The 13,982-nt window shown below is 39.3% G+C and overlaps 1 protein-coding gene across 8 annotated transcripts in view; it reads left to right on the plus strand.

The window, feature by feature from the left end:
- The window catches only part of COL8A1 (collagen type VIII alpha 1 chain), a 603,924-nt gene that overhangs the window by 565,464 nt on the left and 24,478 nt on the right, over positions 1–13,982 (plus strand). For all 8 annotated transcript variants that reach the window (XM_062206852.1, XM_062206860.1, XM_062206870.1 and 5 more), the window contains 4 exons: positions 1,001–1,072; positions 2,783–2,912; positions 6,850–6,909; positions 8,161–8,263. In XM_062206852.1, the coding sequence (XP_062062836.1) occupies positions 1,001–1,072; positions 2,783–2,912; positions 6,850–6,909; positions 8,161–8,263 (365 nt within the window). The remainder of the gene's footprint in view (positions 1–1,000; positions 1,073–2,782; positions 2,913–6,849; positions 6,910–8,160; positions 8,264–13,982) is intronic.

A 13,982-nucleotide genomic window follows, 5' to 3' on the forward strand; every position in this document is an offset into this window, starting at 1 on the left:
CATTCTTAATCTACAAGCTGTCTGCAAGGTTTCATAGAAAGATTCATCTGTAATCATTTTAAACAGAGCCAGTAGAGGCAAGATTGCTCTAGTTAGCAATTTACCCACGTAAACTGAGCATTCTCTAGTTGGAATGGAAACTTAATCAAGAGAAAACTCAGAATAAGTTTTCACTTACATTTTATATCTTCCTTGGCAACCTGTCTAAAAATGCTACATAAAAGCACAGGAAACATTTTATATTCCTGCTCATGATTAATAAATATGGAATTTGAAGCATTCGATTTTATAAGCCAAGGTCTTAGTCTAAATTTCCTGTTTTTTTCCTACATAAAAAACAAAACAAAAAAAAAACAACCTCAGGGTAAAAATAGCACTAAACTGTGTAGGATACTCGGGGGTCAGTGCAACTGGTAGAGCAGATTATTCTGGCTGCTGTGGTGCCGAGACTTGTTATCAGACTCTTATGAGACATTTAATCTGTAGTCACTGTAGAAAAGGCATTTGGTGCAGCTGGTTTTATAAAAACATAAATAAATATATCCTACTTCAGATTTTCTATGCTTATAGAAAAGAGGAAAGGAATGGATAGTACAAAATCATAAACCGGTAACTTTGAAATACAGACTCAAAAACTGTCTTACCACCACATTTCAATTTTAATCACATACATTTCTACCTTTTTTTTTTTAATAATCCTGGATTCTGTCTTTGAACATTAATACCCTGCACATACAAAGTACACATATATACTCACTCAATGTGATCCTTGTTTAAAGATTTTCCAGTAGTAAGTTATCTGCATTGTTTTATTTCCTGAGATACTCTCAGCTTAACCCCTGCATAATAAACTACAGTGTGTCCTCTAACATCTTCTGTAAAATGTTAGGGAGATGCTCTGAAGAAAACGTGCATGGCACAAAGTACCTTGGGATTCATACCACTAATCCATACTTCATCCTGCAGAGAAGAAAGTTTTGTCATTTCTGTTTCTTTGTAGCCTAAAGAATGTTTCTTGATACAACCAAAGGAAACAAAAGAGGGTGGCACCAAGACCAAGAAGAGGAGAAAGGTAATACTTTCTTACAGTGGTATGGCCCCACACGCTTTCCATCACATTTTTATGTCACACTTTGATGAAGCAACTATTGTAATCCTTGCTTTAGAGAGGTAGAAATTGTTAAGGATCAGTGAGGTTTGGTGACTTTCCTAAGGTCACTAGTAATAAGTGCAGCCAAAAATAAATTCATTTGACTCCTATTTCAGTCTTGTGGAGCACCACACCTCTTAGTTACCCACCCTGTGTTTTCACTGTGGTTAGATGTCAGACATGGGTTTCCAATTCTAGAAGGAGCCCAGAACTCTCCTGCCCCTTAGCCCCTCTTGCTCTGTACAAGAAAATAAATTTACCAACCTTTTTTTTTCTACTCGTTCAGTTTTTAAGACTCAATACATTAAAGTATTAATAAAAAAATAATAAGCAGATGAAGATAGCATAAGGCTTTGTGACTCAAATTTGAAACCATAATTTAAGGCAAAAGCTGGCCTTTGTTCTAATGTATGCCTGTAAGCATAAGGAAGACTGTGCAACCTTTTTTACAGCTCAGCCTTGGAGAAACTATGGTTAGCCTTCACCTTTCACCACAGTTGTGAAAACAGCAGTGTAAGTCTCTGCTTGCCTAGGAGGGCCTACAGCTGATGTCAGAAGAGGAAATATGATTGAGATTAGAGGAAAGAAGATGGTCTCAAACCAGTTCCTTAACAGCAAGCTTTTAGAAAACTGAGAGTGTGTGTGCCTGTGTTTTCTTTTCTCACAAATGGCCAGATAGGAAAATTGGAGATGCCAAAACGGCTGTAGTTTGGCAAGACCTTAAAGAAGTGACGTTAACTTCTTTTTGATAGTTTGTATACTAATGGCCTGCAGGAGTGTTAAGTTCTGGTGGCTCAAGGTCAAAACTCGAGCTAGTTTATCCTTGGCTGAGGTCATGCTAAAATTACCCACTGAGAACATATTTTTGAAAGTTAATTCCTTCAACAGAACCTTGATCATTCTTGGCAATGGCATATAAATGAGATTGTAGAAAGGGGGAGAAGTGGAAAAGGGTGGGTCTTTGGTGACACATTTGAAGGAAATGAGAAGGGAAGTGTATGATGAAAATTAAATAAACAGTTTTTTGTTCCAGCATTCAATAAATGCTACACAAATTAATTCACGTAAAAATGGATGCTGGGAGGTATTGCCTATAACTGTTCTCCTCTCCGTAGGACCATTTGAAGACTGTCAGTCTCCCAAGTCTTGAGAGTGGGGAGCATAAAGCCTTCCTTTTCAGTAGGCTTCTATGCTTTGATTACTCCTGCAGGCTTCCCTCAAATGCCCAAACTCCAAGCTGAGAACCAACGACTCAAAAAACAGATCGGGCAAGAAATTCTCAAACTACTCTTCCAGCAACAGAAATCATCTAAGACTTAATGAAAGCTTTCCATAGCAACAAGATTTCTTAACTTTTAACCAAAAATAATGCCCCATGGCAGAGACTTCTACAGAAATTTTAGTTCTCCCAAAAATCATAGACCAAGATTTTTAAAGAATCTTTCAGATCACCTGTCCATTTTTCAAAGCAATATTGAATAAGTTTTATCAAGAGTATCTGTTAGAGGTCACACTCACACTTGGTTATTTCCAAAAGCTATGCCCAGTTTAAACTCCAGAGAAATTAATCTACCCTTGGGCAAATGCCATTTTAAAATATATCTTACTATTTATCTTCCTTCTCATATTTAGAAGAAAATTACTGATATTCTTGCAAAATCAGAGCCCAAACCAGGGACACCTGAAGACCTGCAGCAGCTGATGAAGGACTATTACAGCAGCAGACGCTCAGTGATTGAATTAGAAGAACTGAACCTGCCAGGTATAGCCTTCAGTTTTCCTGATGATGAGGAGCAAAACAGACTCATCTGTCCTACTTTATAAGGGTACTTCCAAAAGTTGATGGAAAATGGAATCAAAACAAGTTTATTTTGGTGCAAAAAAAAATTTGAATTCATGCATTTGTGGGGTCTTCAAAGAATTCATGAAAAACTACATGGATTTCCAGAAAATGTTGAACCAAAATAAACTTATCTTTTAATTTCATTTTCATGCACTTTCTGAATTCCCTCCATTGTTATGGGGTAGGTGTCCCAGCCAGTAAGTAAATGTATTTTCCATGTCATGAAGTTCTTCTTAACCAAACACTTTTTGGGTTTTGATTTTAGTTTTTTGTTTTGTTTTAGGGGGAATTTTTTTTTCTTTTTATTTGGAAATCAGAGAGGGAGAGAGAGAGAGAGAGAGAGAAAGAAAGAGCGTGAGCTTCCATCTGCTGGTTCACTCCCCAGATGGCCACAATGGTCATGGCTGGGCCAGGCTGAAGCCAGGAGTTTCATCTGGGTCTCCCATGTCCCAAGTCCCATCTTCTGCTTTTCCCAGACCATTACCAGGGAACTGGAGGAACCAGGACATAAACTGGCATACATATAGGATGCTATCATCATGCCAACCTAACCAAATAGTTTTAACTGCTAATGATTTGTTCATTAAAATGCTAAACAGTATTTGTTAAATCTCATAGTAAGATTTGTGATTATGTTTTCTTTTTTTCTTTCAAAATTGTTGGGTAGCTTCTCTTCTTTTCTTTTTTTTTTTTTTTAAGCAGACTCTAATGGCTATGAATCCCTAATAAGAATAGAAGTTAAAATAAAACTTAGGAGCTGGTGCTGTGATGTAGCAAGTAAAGCTGCTGCCTGCAATACTGGCATCCCATATGGGTGCCAATTCGAGTCCTGGCTGCTCCACTTCAGATCCAGCACCCTGCTAATGTGCCTAGGAAAGCAGTTGAAGATGGCCCAAGTCCTTGGGCCCCTGCACCCATGTGGGAGACCCAGAAGAAACTCCTGGCTTCTGGCTTCAGCCTGGCTCTGCCCTGGCCTTTGCAGCCATTTGGAGAGTGAACCCTCTCTCTCTCTCTCTGCCTCTGCCTCTCTATAACTGCTTTTCAAATAAATAAATCTTTAAAAATAAAAACTTACAGCACACATTTCAGAAGAAAAAAAGAGAATTTGGTTATCACTGAAGATGCCGCTTGTGACACCCACATTCCATACTGGAGTTCCCGGCTTCAAGCCCCAGCTCTGCTCTTGATTCCAGCTTCCTACTAATGCTAACTCTGGGAGGCAGCAGTGATGGGTCAAGTAGATGAGTCTCCCTACCCACATGGGTGACCTAGATTGTCTTCATGGTTATTGGCTTTGCCCTGGCCCAGCCCTAGCTGGCTCACCAGGAAATGGGAGATATCTATCTCTATCGCTCTCTCTCTCCTTTTCCCTCCCCTCCCTCATCCCCACCCCCTACCTCTCTAGTGAATAAATAAAACTTTAAAAGTATACTTACAGGGCCAGTATTGTGGCATAGCAGGTAAAGTCAAGACCTGCAACACTGGCATCCCATATGGATGCCAGTTCATGTCCTGGCTGCTCCACTTCTGATCCAGCTCCCTGGTAATGGCCTGGGAAAAGCAGCAGAAGATAGCTCAAGTGTTTGGGCCCCTGCCACCCAAGTGAGAGACCTGAATAAAGCTGCTGGCTCCTGGCTTCGCCCTGGCTCAGTCCTGGTAGTTGCAGCCATCGAAGATCTCTTTCTGTCTCCCTGTCTGTCTCTCCCTCCTCCCTCTCTAATTCTTTTAAATAAATCATTTTTTTAAAAAGTATACTTACGAAACTTTGATTTACTCAGCCTTTTTGAACAAGGACTTTAGCCTTATGAGTATCTTGGTTTTTTTGTCCTTATCATGGATTGCTAGTTAAAGTTTTGTTTTTAAGAGAAGTGTTTTGGATTGCAGCCCAGAATTTTTCAAATTAACAAAAGGAACAAAATCAGCATTTTTAGCAAGGCTGACATCTTACCCAGGTAATTCTTTAGATTGCTAGAGTTTGAGATCTATTGCCTCAGAGTATTTGTAATTGAAAGATACTGCAAAATTATACCCACTGACTTTAATCAGTCTCAATTATAATACATCCTGTAACTCTTCAGCAAGATTGTAAGAAAATAGATGATGTCGTAAACTCAAACCATAACCAGTTTGGGTACTACTGCTTCAGATGATCTATTTATAGGCTATGGATGTCTAATACTCATTTTGGAAAAAGTCAAGGGTAACTTGATTTCCTTTTTCCATTACAACTTTATACTTTCGAGAAGCTTGAGAAGCTGCAAAACAGTCTGTTCCCTGGATGTTTATAATTCTTTTGTGATATGCTTTTTTAAAAAAAAACAAAATGCACACTGGGTTTTAAGCCATGAATGCCTGTCTGTTTCTTTTCCAAGAAATTACCCTTTAGGGAATTGAAGGGGTGTATTTGCACATGAGCTAGATCTGAAGTTTGAGGCTCACTGAGCCCAGATGGCTCCCACAGCAGTTGGAAACCAGTCTCTTCAGCATACCAGTGTGAGAGACGCCCTCACTGTGCTGTCACAGGAAGCAAGTGCTGTAGCTAACAGTTTTTCAAGTTTTAGCTGAAGTTCAGTGTGTGCTGTGACTCAGTGGTCAATTTTCTCTTCTAATGCGTTGTTAGGGCATACCTTGAATTTAGGAAGGAATTGTGGGTTGATTGGATCACTGCCATTCTGTAACCTTATAGAATATCATAAACCTAGATTCTCTCCAAAAGTAGAGATTCAGAGGTCACAGAAACCTTTAATGAGTCATTTGTATTCCATAATGAGTTTATGTTATGTGGGGGTTTTTTTGTTTTGGTTTTTTTTTTTGGGGGGGGGGGGGTTAGGACTCAGTAGTACAGTTAAATGAGAATGTGTGGTCGTTAAGTTGGTCTAAGGAAGAAGGAAAGTATGGTGAAATACTGTTATAGCCAAAAAGAACAGGTTTTCATTTTCAGTTAAGATGTGAGGACATTCTGAAACATGAAAACTAAGGCATTATAGGAAGGCTTGGAAGGAAAGGCCCTGGTCATACTCTGATGTGACCAAGGATAGGGAGAGATGCCATGAGTTAAGTGAACAGGCTCAAGAAAAGGGGTAGATATAGATACAGATACAGATATAGATAGTGGATATAAATAATAAAATATTGTTCCGGTTTAGTTGAGTGTGTAATTTCATTTTGATTTGAGGTTATTTATGTCTATAGTGCGGGAACAGTCTTTTCAATTACTGTTGTGCACTGTATATTGTTAATATCATACACATGGGCACTTAATTAGAGTTTGAGGCCAGAGTCACCTGGAGCTGATTAGCCTCTCTGCTCTCTCCTGAGAACTGCAATGTGATTTAGAGCAGTGATTCCTGAAAATACCAGTAGGCTCAGCTGCAGCCAAATCACCCAGAAACTGGATTTTTTTAAAAAAAAAAAACCTACCAGTTCACAAGAGTTCTTATCACCCTACATTATCAAGAATAGTATTGTACATCTTTAACATTTGCTATTCCAGTAAGTATATAAGTATTATCTCATCATTGTATTACTTTGCACTTCTGTAGTCACTAGTGGGTTTAAGCTTATCTCTATATATTTGTTAGCCACTTTACTTTGCCTATTGCCTATTCCATAGATTTGAAAAATAAAGGTGTTTGGTTTGTCCACTGAATCATATAACAGGTTCTATATTTCACTACTCTAAAATGATGGATAGCTCCACCACTGCTGATATTTTAAATATTAGACAATATTATAAAATATATATTGAGTTTCCAGTTCACTACCCTATTCAAGGATACTTCATTCATATTTAATTTAGTTTGATTGTGTTTGTGTTTGCAAAAATGCCTACAAAATATATTTCCCATATTTCTAGATTCTTGTTTCCTCAAGGTCAATGATTTGACTCACAGTCTTTCATCATACCTAAAAGAAGGTAAGTAAACTCTGATTTTTTAAAAGATTTATTAATTTTGAAGCAGTTACACAGAAAGAGGGAGAGAGAGAGAGAGAGAGGGAGGGAGGGAGGGAGGGAACCTTCTATCTGCTGGTTCACTTTCCCAGTGGCTGGCACAGGCCAGGCTGAAGCCAGGAGCCTGGAATTCCATCTGGGTCTCCCACATGGGTGCAGGAGCCCAAGCAGTTGGGCCATCTTCCACTGCTTTCCCAGACACATTAGCAGGGAGCTGCATCAGAAGTGGAGCAGCTGGGACTCAAATTTATTTTTTTCTGTAACTTTGAGGATTTGGATTTTGGTGTTGTTTTGTTTTATAACACATTAGAAATATTCATTTAGGAATCCAGAGAATAATGCTGTACTCCCAAGACCCCTAATAATTTGCTGTTTGACATGGGACAAGTTACTAAGTACTCCCTGAACTTGATTTTGTGTCTGAATATTAAAGAAGTTGGAGTACACGATCTGTGTTCCAGCTATGAGATTCTAAAATTCACATGTTCAGAATTCAGAATGTGGCTTTTGCAAAGTTAATCTAATTAGATTTTTCAGGTATATATTGTATATAACCAAGACTAACTAGATTATTCATTTCAGGTGGTCATTTATTTGTGGCCAGCCAGCAGTGAAATATTCAAATGTAGAAATTAACACTTCTTCCACACTGTAAACAATTCTGATGACATACAACTTGAGTTCATAAGCTTTTCTCAGCACCTAATTCTGCAACAGTAAATCTAGATAATAATATAATCAATCTCAATGGATTATGAAACTAACAAGGAAAATGTATGTAAAGTGCTTAGCACAATGTCACTGTTAAATAATTTTTTGCTATTATATGTATGTCAGTTCCACTTTATATTTTATGCTGAATATCCTTTTAAAATTTGACATTATTGTATAAAAATTATTTTCCTATTGTCTTCAAGCATCAAGCAAATTAAAATATTGAAAATGTATTACTCCATATCTTTTTACTTGGTTCTAAAACTAGTCACATATAGGTACTTGGCATAGTATATATTTCCTGTTTAAGTTAATGGTACTTCATTTTAATTTTAGTATCTAAAGTAGCCAGAAAATAGAATTATCACTAAATACAATGAACGGAGTTCACTACGTTTTATTTTGTTTAAATACTAACAAAGAAGTAATTGAAGAATACTCACCTTTGAGGGCCCTATTTTGCTATATTTAGAATAATTTTTTTGGTGGTCTTTTTTTCAGTCTGTCCTAAGTGGGTAAAACTTCGGAAAAACCACAATGAGAAGAAAGCCGTCCTAATGCTAATCATCTGCAGCTCTGCCATCCGAGCCCTGGAGCTCATTAGGTTAGAAGCTTCACTTTTTCTGTGTCATGTTTCCTGCATAACTGACACGTGCCAAGCTGGTATGTTCTATATATCAGATATAGCAATGAACAAAACAGAACCCCTGGCATCATGGAATTTATGTCCAGTGGAAGAGATAGGTAATAAACACATACAGATGATCCCCAACTTACAATGGTTCAACTTGTGGGTTTTTGCTTACTTTATGATGAAGTAAAAGCAATATGCATTCAGTAGGAAGTGTATTTTGAATTTTGACCAGCCACATGAGATATTAAATACTTTATTATTATGAAACAGGCTTTGTGTTAGATGATATTGCATAACTGTTGACTAATGTACAAAAGCATTTCAAAAAGTTTGTGGTAAAATGAAATTAAAAGATGATGTGCATCTTCCATGAATTTTTGGAATACTTCTGTAAGTGTTCTGGACACATTTAAGGTAGGCCATATTGGAAGTCAAGGAGCATCTGTAAATATACATTATAATGTCAGGTATAGTGATAAGATATATAAAGAAAAAAAAGCATAGCAAAGGGACAGAAGTGGATGTGGACTTTTTTTTTTCCTAAGATTTATCTTTATTTGAGAGGCAGAGTTATAGAGAAAAGGAGAAACAGAGAAAGTTCTCCTGTCCGCTGGTTCACTCCCCCAGTGGCCACAACAGCCGCAGCTGGGCAGTCTGAAACCAGGAGCCAGGAGCTTCTTCTGGATCTGCCACTTGGGTACGGGAGCCCGAGCACTTGGGCCATCTTCCACTGCCTTCCCAGGCCATTAGCCAAGAGCTGGATCAGAAGTGGAGCAGCCAGGACATGAACCAGTGCCCATGTGGAATGCTGATGCCACAGGCAGAGGTTGAACCTACTACACTACAGCTCCATCCCCAGATGGGGACTATTTTTAAAAAGGTGGTCATAAAAACATCTGAAGAGTAGCCTCAACGAAGGGACAGGGAGAAGAGAATCCCAGTAGAGATGACGGTAAGCACAGAAGACTGAGATAAGATGCCCATTTTGAACAGAGGAGTCACTCCATTTTAAAGGGTCACTTTGACTGCTGTGTGGGGACTATACATTATGGAGGGTGAGGGTAAAAGCAGGGAGACTGTTCTAGCAGCTGCCAGTTAGAAGGAAAGATGGAAGAAAAGATCTGACTTTCAGTAGTAACCCAAGAAGACCAAATACCAAGAAGTAAAGTGACCAAACTCTATATAAAGAAAACATCATATAAGGGACACAGAAGATACTGAACAACAGAAAGGTGTACATATTCTTGAATAGGAAGACTCCGTGTTGTAAAGATGTCTGCTTAGGATAAGCTGCAGATTTCATAAATTCCCAGTAAAATTGCTTTTTGAACTAGATAAACTAATTCTAAATTCATATGGGGGAGGGAGGAGCACTGTGGCATAGTAAGCTAAACCTCTGCCTGCAGCACCGGCATCCTATATGGGCTCTGGGTCGTGTCCCAGCTGTTCCTCTTCCCATCTAGCTCTCTGCTTATGGCCTGGGAAAGTAGTGGAAGATGGCCTAAGTGTGTGGGCCCTTGCACCTATGTGGGAGATCCAGAGGAAGCTCCTGGCCATTTGGTGAGTGAACCAGTGGATGGAAGACCTTTCTCTCTGTCCCTCTCTCTGTCATAACTCTACCTCTCAAATTAATAAATAAAAATATTTTTAAAAATTCATACAGGAAGATACACAACTAAAACTAGGCAAGGAAATTCTGAAAAAGAATTGTAGGAAAGAACAGGCCATCAAAGAAGGAGGTACATTTCTCTGAAGGGAGGAGAGAACTTCCACTTTGATTATGGTCTTGTCTAAATAAGATTGAAGTTGGTGAACTCAAGAGGCTTCCATAGCCTTGGCAACTTATGATGAGAGCCTCAGGTGATTACTGACATCATAAATAAGAATATCATTTGTTAAATCAACAATGGAGTGAGTCACACATCCATAATGTGTTGTACTATGCAAATTAACCATAAAACTACTACTCAAACAGTACTTTATACTTTGTGTATCTGTGTGGGTGCAAATTGTTGGAAATATTTCCTTAGTATATACTAAGTTGATCGTCTGTATATAAAAATAATTGAAAATCTTGATGAAGAATGGGATGGGAGAGGGAGTGGTAGATGGGGTGGTTGTGGATAGGAGGGAGGTTATGGGGGGGAAAGCCTCTATAATCCAAAAGTTGTACTTTGGAAATTTATATTTATTAAATTAAAGTTGGGGCAAGCGCCACGGCTCACTAGGCTAATCCTCCGCCTGTGGCGCCGGCACCCAGGTTCTAGTCCCAGTCAGGGCGCTGGATTCTGTCCCAGTTGCTCCTCTTCCAGTCTAGCTCTCTGCTGTGGCCCAGGAAGGCAGTGGAGGATGGCCCAAGTGCTTGGGCCCTGCACCCGCATGGGAGACCAGGAGGAAGCACCTGGCTCCTGGCTTCAGATCAGTGTAACGTGCCAGCCGTAGTGGCCATTTGGGGGGTGAACCAACAGAAGGAAGACCTTTCTCTCTGTCTCTCTCTCTCTCTCTCTCTCTCTCTAAGTCTCTCTCTGTCTCACTCTCTAACTCTGCCTGGCAAAAAAAATAAATAAATAAAAATAAATAAATAAATAAATGTTGAAAAATAAAGGAATTGTAGGAAAGGATACTATCCTCAGATTAAAAGTGTGTGTGTGTGTATATGTATACACACTATATATACACTATATATATGTATATATATGTACACACACATATATGTATACACACACACACACCAGTATGTAAGTATATATAGGCAAGCTCCCTGGGACAATCCTCTCTCCTCACCCCCAAGTGGGTTACCTGGCCTGATAACATGGAGCAATTAAACCTTCACAGCCTTCCTCCAAGACAGACACCCTAGGAGAAGCTCCTCTGCCCAGTGCCAGGTGGGCTCCCCATTCTGATAGCACTGTGTAGTGAAACCTGAGGAGGAACTTGCCCAGTGTACACTCTGCAAGCTCTTTGTACTGGAGGAGAAGGGGGAGGGGGCAGAGAGAAACAGCAGAAGAATTAGACCTGCTCCCTTAAAAACCCCAGCTTGAACAAAGACTGCGCACTCAGCTCTCAGCTCTCTGCTGAGCTGCCCACCCACCTGGCCTGCCAGGTGTATTCTTTCCATTTAACCACATAACCTTGCTTTCCCCCAGTCTGAGTGACTGGACACTCTCTCAGATTCTGTCCCATCCATTCTAACAGATGCCTTATCCCCCAGTAAACCCTGCTGCTTTGCTTACCACCGCAAAAAACAAAACAAAACAAAACAGCACGCAGTTGGCTCATATATGACAGACCAGATCAGAGCAGTGTAACAGAAGTGAAAGTTCATAAATAGACCCAAATGCATATGAAAATGTAGCCTATGGTTAAGCTGACAAATCAGAAATCAGGAAAGATGGATTATTCAATAAATGGTTTTGGAACAATGGAGTAGCCATCTGGAAAAAAAATGGACTCATAGTTCAATTCTTACACCAAGATAAAATCCAAATGAACGAATATTTTAAATATAAAAATTATGTTTTAAAGTTAATTTGTCAGTGCTTTGCTAAGTACTTTCACATCCCTTTTAATTTACTGTATTTATATAGAATAAACAAAAAAGCTCACCCTGGGTTAATGGTAACATTCAGATTTCACAGAAGGGCCCTCAGAGTAAGATGAGATTTACTGGAACCAGTTCTTTCTGGGAGCCAGGCTCTGGGTCAAACTTTGACAGGAGACAAAAACAGGCAAATCAAAGTCATTAAGAAAAAGAACTATGAAATAGACTAAGATGTAAATGTGGACACTGGGTAGACTTTAGTACCAGTTCTCCTAAGTGAACTAATCTAATCATGAGTTTAGGGAAGCAGTTGTTAAACTCTAATAGTCCTTCAGACCCTCTTCCCTCACCTAAGCACACCCTTTAAATTGTCTCACATACCCTCCCAATAAAACAAATGTTTCTTTCAACTACTATTTCTGCTCCAGCATGATTGATCTCCCAGCCTCCAACTCCTGGACAGCTACACTTGCCGATCCTGAAGTCAGAGGGGTTCATGTTGACTTCTCACTGCCTTACAAATTATCACCATAGAGCCCATTTCAGATGCAAACAGGAATGCCAAAGAGCCTGACCTGGAGGTGGCCTCTTAAAAACAAGCTGTCAAATTGATTTGAGCTTTTACTGTACATAAATTCCTTTCCGAGGGGCATGAAAGCACTGTGTTGTCACACTTCATTTACCAATTCTCAGTATTTTTCTGTGTTCCCAATAATATTATGATCTATTTTAAGGTTAGGTGATTTGCAAAAGGTAATTTCTGAGCAGGCACAAGGAGCCCTATTCATAAAAACTAATGTTTAATAATTCTAACTTTTGGGAGGCTGGTGTTGTGGCATAGTGGGTAAGGCAGCTTCCTGCAACATCAGCTTCCCACAGGGGCCCTGGTTTTTGTCAGGGCTGCTCCACTAAAGATCCAGCCCCCTGCTAATGGCCTGGGAAAGCAGCGGAAGATGGCTGAAGTCCTTGGGCCCCTGCACCCATGTGGGAGACCTGGAAGAAGCCTGTGGTTCCTGGCTTCAGCCTGGCCCAGCCCTTGCCTTTCTTGCCATTTGGGGAGTAAACAAGTAGATGGAGGATCTCTCTGGTCTCCTCTTTCTGTATCTCTTGACTTTTAAATAAATACTTTAAAAAAAAGTTTAAAAAGATTTTAAGGAGGTAGAAATGCTGTCTAACCCAATATAATCATCAACCATGGAAAAAGAGTGATAAATAAAAAACAGGTGGTGAAAATGGAAGCAAATAAAAAAATAAAGATCAGAAAATCAGGTGAAGCATGCCAACCAAAAGTTGGGTATTTTTTTTAAAGTTTAAGGATTTAGAAATGCTAATTAACCTGATTTGGTCATCACACATTAAATACATGTACCAAATTATTACACTGTATCACAGTGTGTAAAACTAAAATAATGTTTATAAATTAATTTTTAGTAAAAAAATAAAATCAGATGAAACCAACTAGGAATGGTGCTGAAGATGAATTCCATAAAGCCCTGTTCAGATGCAGAAGTAGCCCCAAATACTGTGGGCCTACTCTTCCCAGTAACAGGATAAGCTGAGAAACATTATCAACTACTAGATTCATGGAATTCTCTAAGTTAAAAAAAAAAATCCTCTAAGAAGTATAGCCTTTCACACTGTGACATAGTGGCATCACAGTCAATGTCATCTATATAAAAAAAATTATAGACAAGGGCTGGCATTGTAGTTCTGTTTGTTATACTGGCATCCCATATCAGAGCACCAGTTCAAGTTCCAGCTGCTCCACTTCTAATCCAGCTTCCTGCTAATGTGCCTGGGAGAAAGCAGAAGATGGCCCAAGTGCTTGGGCCCCTGCCACCCATGTGAGAGACCCAGACCAAGATACAATTCCTGCCTCCTTATCTTTGGCCTGGCCCAGCCCCAGTCATAACAGTCATTTTGGTAGTGATTGAGCAGATGGAAGATAATCTGTTTCTCTCCCAACCCCACCTCATCACTCTGCCTTTCAGATAAATAAATAAATAAATAAATAAGGGATCACACAAACAAGACTAGTGTCTGCTAATACTAACTGATAGAATCAAAAAGGGAGAGAACAATCCAACGTGGGAAGCGGAATACACAGCAGACTCATAGAATGGCGGATGTCCTAAACAGCACTCTGGC

This window comes from Lepus europaeus, chromosome 2 (genome assembly GCF_033115175.1).
Source record: "Lepus europaeus isolate LE1 chromosome 2, mLepTim1.pri, whole genome shotgun sequence".
NCBI classification, from domain to species: domain Eukaryota; kingdom Metazoa; phylum Chordata; class Mammalia; order Lagomorpha; family Leporidae; genus Lepus; species Lepus europaeus.